This window comes from Salvelinus sp. IW2-2015, linkage group LG32 (genome assembly GCF_002910315.2).
Source record: "Salvelinus sp. IW2-2015 linkage group LG32, ASM291031v2, whole genome shotgun sequence".
Taxonomy (NCBI): Eukaryota; Metazoa; Chordata; class Actinopteri; order Salmoniformes; family Salmonidae; genus Salvelinus; species Salvelinus sp. IW2-2015.
This window is the reverse complement of record NC_036871.1, coordinates 37,224,194-37,232,935: the sequence shown is the minus strand read 5'-3', so window position 1 is coordinate 37,232,935 and position 8,742 is coordinate 37,224,194. Positions and strand designations below refer to the sequence as shown.

At 43.0% G+C, this 8,742-nt stretch overlaps 1 protein-coding gene across 1 annotated transcript; it reads left to right on the top strand.

Moving 5' to 3' along the window:
* Positions 1–381: 381 nt before the first annotated feature.
* Positions 382–8,404, top strand: LOC111956459 (zinc finger protein 502-like). The gene is made up of 2 exons (XM_070436589.1): positions 382–406; positions 6,377–8,404. The coding sequence occupies exons 1-2, from the start codon at positions 382–384 to the stop codon at positions 7,282–7,284; spliced, it is 933 nt and encodes a 310-aa protein (XP_070292690.1). The 3' UTR covers positions 7,285–8,404.
* Positions 8,405–8,742: the final 338 nt, after the last annotated feature.

Here is an 8,742-nt window from a genome sequence, read left to right as displayed (position 1 = left end):
ATCTGAACACATTGTCAGAGTGCCCGCATTCTCCACCACTTGTGGCAGACCAGGGGGTTGGGTCTAAACGTTTACACAGATCAAACACGGATAGAGTAGGATTAGCTCAGTTTCAAAGGTGTTTATTAAAATAATAGTCCAAAGAAAAAAAATAGGTCTCCCCCAAGAGACCCTCTCCGGGATACCATCTTCTGGGCTCCTGTATCCTGTGGGATCAAAACTGAACTCCCTCCTGTTACCTCTGGTACCATCCCAACTATACGGGGTCCTTTCCTCCCCCAGTCTCTCCTGTGGCTGCCCTTTTGGCAGCTTTATGGACTTATACAGCTGGTGAGCAATCAGCCTTGATTACTCACCAATCCCCAATCAGCCCAATTAGTCATGGCCGGAGATCCCATGAGACCTGGTACATCCAGCAGATGGAGCCATCGCCTCGTGATCTATACGCCGTCTGTCACCAGGCCTCGACGAGTCTCCCCCTGGTGGCTGACCTGCTGAACGCCACAAGAGATGCACAGGAACAGACACACCATACACACACTAGCACACACGTTCACTGTAATATTGTTGTATGGTGGTATATACATTTTGTACTGTAGATATGTAGTGGTGTAATAATGTTATATGATGTACTGTTTGGAAGATTTTCACTTCTCTCATTGATTCTCAAACCCCAAACCCCGGCTTGGTCTGTTTCACAAGGATCCTGGAAGTTCCAAGATGTTGCGCCTCTGGGTTTTACGCATCGATCGCACCAACAGTGGTTTGGCATGTTGGTACACCAGAACTACATTCATTTCCAATGGAACACTGCGTTTGCCTTGCAGCATTGCATTGCAGAGGCAGTTGCAGTGCGTTCTGTGTGGTGCATACGTTCGATTTATCGAACGTATGCATCAAATTCTATGAGTGGACTTGACAGAAAGTAGCAAAATATGAATGTGATTTTTTTTGCACACACATTCAGTAAAAATTTGTGATTACATAAAAACAGTTTGATTGCATAATTCTTTACATTTTTTATAAATTTATTTGCCAAGTATATTATTTATTCGATGACATCCTCAAATTAATTGTGAGAGCCTATATATAATTTCCCTCCAAAATGCAGTTTTGGAGCGAAATGCAATAATAAATAGTAAAGATAGGCAGAGTAGTGTAATAAATATCATTTATTATAACACAAGCATATTTGCTAATACATTGTTATAACTAACTTCTTTCCAAACAGGGTTCTCACAACTCATAGCAGATACGGAGACCCACACACACCCAGAGACAGATGGCTGACACAGGCCTTTTCATAAAGACTGATAAGAAAAGTGGTGCCTGGTACTGCATATCACGAGAAACTGAGACCCACACACACCCAGAGACAGATGGCTGTCACAGCCTTTTCATAAAGACTGATAAGAAAAGGGGTGCCTGGTACTGCAGATCACGAGAAACTGAGACACCACATACCCAAGGACAGAGGGCTGACGGAAACCTTTCATAAACACAGATAAGACAGGAACATCTACGCCCACACAAAAACTCCTCTTCAGTCTGAACATTTTACAGAGACACACAGAAATGTCAAAATAGGAACATCTACGCACACACCTAATCTCCTGTTTTAGCTGAACATTTCTGAAGACAAAGAACTCTACTCAGAGCCAATGGACAGTGATACTGGCCTGAAGGAGACCTCGCCCAACTCATCAGAACCAACCAGAGGACCAGAACTTCCAGACTCAACCTACTTTCTGTACTGTATAAAATGTATATGCACTCTGTTATCAGGGCTTCTTTCAGAGATTCCATTTGAGCTTGATGAAAGGGTCCGTGCACGCTATTTCAGATATTTTTACCTCTGAATAAATTGCTTTTAATTAAACCTAATCCACCCTGTCCAGAGTCTCTACTTCGTCTCAGTTCTCCAGTAAACTTGTTTTCAACAGTAGGCTCTTTCAACAATGAGACCAACGTTGAGAAGGTGGTCTTGATCGCGTGTTGGCCGGGACCAGCCCCGCCGAAAGCGCAGGTCGTGTGGGTCCAGAGATGGTTAAAGTCCCGAAAGCAGGCAGGGGAGTTCCACCGTCTAATTCAAGAGCTTCGACTGGTAGTATCTACCATTTCCATGACTATTTATCTAGCATTCACTCTTTCAAACATGAAAATTTGGTAAAGTTATCAAGGGTAGTAACTAGCATAATTATTTGACTATTTTTCACACACACCTCATTGGCTAGGTTAGCAAGCTAGGTTAGCTAGCTAGCTAACGCTAACTAGCCACATCTAGCACAAGCTCACTACTAAACTGACCTGGCAATCCTACTATCGTGGACACTTGTCTCCAAGCAGCATTTTTGTGTTATGTCCCTGTAGCTGTCAGCAGTTGTGTCAAAAAGACACGGTTTTGAAGATACTGCGAAAATTATTCTCTCCTCCATGTGTCCAACCGCATGCGACCATTTGCAAAAGGTACCTGCATCAGTATAGTTGCCTAGCTGCGCAAAATGTTATGCAGCAGTGATGCAATGACGCAGTCGGTGTGTTCGAAGCGTAAGTTGGATTTATCGAACGTATGCATCAAATTGTATGTGTAGATGGCTTTGAAGGAAATTGTAGCAGAAGGTGAAAGTTAAACTTTTATTGCACACATATCCAGATGATGCTGCGTACCATTTGGCCCAATGACGCTGTAGGTGTGTTCAAGATGTTAGAAACTTTGTGGGTGCACTATGCAGAAATCGCTCCGCCATTTATTGGTTGCTCAAATTGTAATAGTTCGCCTAATTTAAGTTCGTGACAAAACAAGCAAGTATAGTGTAGAGAGTCGCCGTACCATCTCAACCTCTGAAATATATTTTCCATAACCAAAAACATTTTAATTTCAGCTATTTGAAGCTGGTGTACAAAACTGAAAGAAAATATTTGCTTTCAATGAGAATGATAGATCTATAACTAACATTCTAAGTGAATTTGGTCGTGTTGCCCAAAAAGTTAAATATCAAATCAAATGTTATTTGTCACATGCGCCGAATACAAAAGCTGTAGACCTTACCATGAAATGCTTACTTACAAGCCCTTAACCAACAATGCAGTTCAAGAAATAGAGTCAAGAAAATATTTACTAAATAAACTGAAGTTAAAAAATCAAATCAAATCAAAAAGTAACAAGAAATGTACATAACAAATAACGAGGCTATATACAAGGGGTACCGGTACCAAATCAATGTGCGGGGTACAGGTTATTCGAGGTAATTTGTTAAGTGACTATGCATAGATAATAAACAGCGAGTAGCAGCAGTGTAAAAACTAAGGGGGGGTGCCATTTGGTGACCATTTGATTAATTGTTCAGCAGTCTTATGGCTTGGGGGTAGAACTGTTCAGGAGCCTTTTGGTCCTAGACGTGGCGCTCCGCTACCGCTTGTCGTGCGGTAGCAGAGAGAACAGTCTATGACTAGGGTGACTGGAGCTTTGACCATTTTTTGGGCCCTCCTCTGACAAAAAGTTACATATTGCAGCTTTTAATTTTACTAGGTAAGTCAGTTAAGAACAAATTCTTATTTACAATGACGGCCTACCCCGGCCAACACTCTGGGCCAATAGGACTCCCAATCACGGCCGGTTGTGATACAGCCTGGAATCGAACCAGGGTCTGTAGTGAGTCTAGCGTAGTGTAGTCTAGCACTGAGATGCAGTGCCTTAGACCGCTGTGCCACTCGGGAGCCCGGGTGCTTTAATTAGAAGGTACTAAAAGACAAGGCAAAGGCATGAAAAAAAAGTGGTGTTTTGTCTGGTTGGGACCCATATTGAAACTGAGGGCAAAACTTGGTCCCGGTAATGTGGCTCAAAGATCTCGTACCTTAATTAACATAAAATATTTTGGAATATACTTACTGACAACAATGGTTTTCCATGAAATTCTCCAATACGGCAGGTGGCGCTATTGTAATGCAGTCTTTTTTTCACCGACCAACTTTAGTGAAACGACAACAAGGTCGCTATCAGCCGGTACGCAGAGTCAGAGAGAGAGGTTTCAACCAACATTTCTTTAATAAAACGAACAGCTTGACTTCCAAAAACCAAGCCATGAGGTTGAAGGAATTTTCCGTACAGCTCCGAGACAMGATTGTGTCGAAGCACAGATCTGTGCAAGGGTACCAAAACATTTCTGCAGCATTTGAAGGTCCCCAAGAACACAGTGGCCTCCATCATTCTTAAATGGAAGAAGTTTGGAACCACCAAGTCTCTTCCTAGAGCTTGCCGCCTGGCCAAACTGAGCAATCAGGGGTGAAGGGCCTTGGTCAGGGAGGTGACCAAGAACCCGATGGTCACTCTGACAGCTCCAAAGTTCTTCTGTGGAGATGGAAAAACCTTCCAGAAGGACAACCATTCTCTGCAGCACTCCACCAATCAGGGCTTTATGGTAGAGTGGCCAGATGGAAGCCACTTCTCAGTAAAAGGCACATGACAGCCCGTTTGGAGTTTGCCAAAAGGCACCTAAAGGATTCTCTTTGGCCTGAATGCCAAGCGTCACATCTGGAGGAAACCTGGCACCATCCCTATGGTGAAGCATGGTGGTGGCAGCATCATGCTGTGGGGATGTTTTTTCAGCGACAGGGACTGGGAGACTAGTCAGGATTGAGGGGTAGATGAACGGAGCAAAGTACAGCGAGATCCTTGATGAAAACCTGCTTCAGACCGCTCAAGACCTCAGACTGGGYCAAAGGTTCACCTTCCAACAGGACAACAACCCTAAGCACACAGCCAAGACAACGCAGGAGTGGCTTCGGGACAAGTCTCTGAATGTCCTTGAGTGGTTCGGCCGGGGCCCGGACTTGAACCCGATTTGAACATCTCTGGAATAGCTGTGCAGCGACGCTCCCCATCCTACCTGACAGATCTTGAGAGGATCTGCAGAGAAGAATGGGAGAAACTCCCCAAATACAGCTGTGCCAAGCTTCTAGCTTCATACCCAACGAGACTCAAGGCTGTATTCGCTGCCAAAAGCGCCTCAACAAAGTACTGAGTAAAGGGTCTGAATACTTATGTAAATGTGATATTTCCTTTTTTTGTCATTATGGGGTATTTTGTGTAGATTGATGAGGGGGAAAAACAATTGAATCCATCTTAGAATAAGGCTGTAACGTGACAAAATATGTAAAGGGGTCTGAATACTTTCCGAATGCACTGTACTGTACCAACGTTTACTACCTGAATTATTGGGATCATCTGGTTACCACCAGTGTTTGGAATACATTGAGCTCGTTGACAAAAACAGACCATGGGACACCTTTTCACACAGAGATGTATTTGTCAAAGGTCCGCGGTGGGTCTGTGTAAACTATGCGATTATATTGGAGAAAGGTTTATAGCAGTGATTGTCATCTATTAATTTACTGTTATAGTATTTCTAAGTAGCAGCCATATCAGCCAGGGAAACTAAGAGCATTCAGATTTTTCTGCCTGACTGTGGCACTCTTTACCTGAGTTAAGATTATCTTGTGATCACAACAAAACTACTTATTTTACTAAACTAGAGATTTAAATAAATTGTGATTTTTCAAAAAGATAGGCCTGAGTGACGTGGACTGTTTCCTCACCTTATTCTCCTTGTGGTTATCCGTGGTTGCTGGTTACTCAGATAAAAACGGAATGAATCTGAACAATCTCACAAGTTCCAACTTTGGCAGACAAGTTTCAAATTCATCACATTAAAACATCTCAGTCAGATCACGTGAAGGAGTTCCCATAGGTCGTTTAGCGACCCTTTAAGAAAACAAACGAGAGCTAGTTACGATGATTGACTGAACAGAATCCGTTTGTCTCCACTCAACTCTCGCTGCGCGACATGCATCATCAATTTTGTGCACCAGGCGTGTCCGTATAGCCTCTCCCATGCCAAAGAGCTTTGTCTCTTCCTCGGTCGTTACTAGTTACCACAGCCACAATGCCATAAATCCCGCCTTTTCAAAAATGATTCTTAAAATGTTAAACCTAACCACACCTTAAATTAAGATCAAGAAGCAAAATGTTCGTTTTCACAATTTAGCCAATTTTGACTTTGTGGCTGTGGTAACTAGTGGAAACCCTCTTCCTCTCTTGCGCGCCCTTGAACGCAACTCCTGGTTCGCCAACATTGCTTTGTTAAGTCACGTGCTGGGGTACCGGCTATAAGGCACTCCTGTCCTGTAACCAAAATCTAAAACTGACCCTTACCTTAATCCTAACCATAAARTTAACCTAATTTGAACTKATTCTGAAATMAYATATATTTTTGTAGGTCAGGAGTGTCAGTATAGTRRTTTCCGTGCTGTAGTGTAGACTAGTCAACAAACTAGTTTTKTTTTTGAGCACAGAGAGGCCTTCCTAACAAAATTACAGATATTAAGTCTATATTGATTGAATATATTTTTTCCCCTCCAGACTTCCAGCTACTGTCTCCTGCCGTTCCCCCTGAGCAGCAGAACTGTGAGCAGGAGTGGAGCCCCAGTCTAAGGCAGGAGGACCCAGAGCCCACACAGATTAAAGAACAACAGGAGCTCAGACTCAGTCAGGAGGACTCACCTCAGCCCTCATATCTGTACCAAAACCAAACTGTGGATGATGGAGAGAGGAGCACTCTAGCTATCATCATAACTGAGGAGATCAAAACAGAAGCTGATGGAGAGGGCTACAGAGTAGCAAAACCAACCAGTGATCAGCCCCTCTCAAATCATCCAGACTACTCTGCTGCAGTGGAGAAACCATATCGGTGTCAACAATGTGGCAACAGCTTCACACGTAAGGGACACTTGACCATCCATTCAAGGATACACATAGGAGAGAAATCTTATCTGTGCAAACAATGTGGCAAAAGCTTCATCCAGAAAGGTGACTTGGACAGACATACAAGGGTACACACAGGAGATAATCCATATCAGTGCAAACAATGTGGCAAAAGGTTTAGCCAGAAGGGACACTTGACCGTCCATTCGAGGATACATACCGGGGAGAGACCATATCAGTGCAAAGACTGTGGCAAAGCCTTCAACCAGAAGATAGAATTGACGTTGCATATGAGAGCTCATACAGGAGAGAGACCATATAGCTGTCCTGTATGCAGGAAAGGTTACATCGCATTAAGCTATTTAAGACGTCATCAGCGTGTTCACATAGGGGAGAAACTTTACCAGTGCAAAGAATGTTACAAATGCTTTGGTTATAAACATCGCCTAACATCACATATGAGCACTCATACTAAAGGGTATAAATTATATTACTGCACTGAGTGCAATAATAGCCTGAAATGAATCTGAYATGAAAACAACAAATGAATACTTTGTCATTGTGAATTTCTTAATACGTCCAACTTCTGAATAAAAATGTTCTCTTTTCTGGCAATTAACAACAGAACAAACTGAGTAATGTGTGTTGAGGGGAAATCACCAGTCAGTATCAGATTGGTAAACTGAATCTAGCGCTCAGTTTCAGGGACCTACCCTCCAGGACACTGCTGGCTTCAGGAAGTTCTCACAGCTGTATCTAGAAAGAGCACACACTCCTGTTCTCCGTATACACAAATAACAACTGTATGCAAAAACAGTGACCTCACCTTCATCAAATACCTGTATGCGGACGACATGGCTCTGGTTGCTTGCCTGGATGGCAAATCCAGCTCAAGTTTCTCCCAGTTAATTGATGACCTCGCGACATGTTTTGACAATAGCTTCATTGACGTCAATTTCACCAAGACTAAAGAACTATGCCTCGGTGGTAAGATGCGGAATAATGCAAGCAAACACACACTGACCATGGTGTAAAGATCCCTGATCGAGAGTGTTCTCACCTTCATCTCCACCTGGTATGGGAATTGGGAACCTCTCGTTCAGGGACAGAAGTAAAATGGCAAAAGTTGTCAATCAGGTCAGCAAAATAGTCAGCAGCAAAACAGCCACAACTGCAAGAACTGTACACACAGAACATTACAAGGAAATCACTCCAGGCCTTCAACGACCACGCCCGCCCACTGCATGTATCCTTCCAAATGCTGTCTGGTCAGAGATGAAAGGTGCCACTCGCACGGAAGAATGGCTGGAGAAATCCCCTCCGCAGTGACAATTCTAAATAAGATGAACTGACATGTAAATACTTTATGTAATATGTATGTTTTCATCCATTTAATGTAAGCCAGAGCGCCAAAGACACTTTTCCATTCTGTGCAAACTTAATGGACCAAAACGTTTTCTAATCTCATCTTTCTAAACAACAGGAGTTCTTATTCAATTGTTTAACAATGACATACGAGACATTTGGGCCGCTATCACATCTGTACTGACAGCTGCATGTTAGAATATTGATGTATCCGATCACATTTGTTTTGACATAATCCAGGAAACAAACTKCCTTTCCAGTGTAACCCCCTAGAGTCCATTGACACATCGGTGCGTCAATCTAAGTAACATAATTAAAATCTGTCAGTTTAAGATGGAGATGTTTGTTTTTGTTGCATCGGATGCTTCTCAATCCGCCTATGTTGCACTTCCGCATTTGTGGTAAACGGTGGCAGAGCTAGAGCGGTGTTTGTCAAACCATGTGACATCGGTCTTCTCACAAAAATGTCTTATCAGTGTAAACAATGTGGCAACAGCTTCACATGTAAGGGACACTTGACCATCCATTCAAGGATACACATACGGGAGAGACCATGTCAGTGCAAAGACTGTGGGAAAGCCTTCAACRAGAAGATAGAATTTACATTGCATATTAGA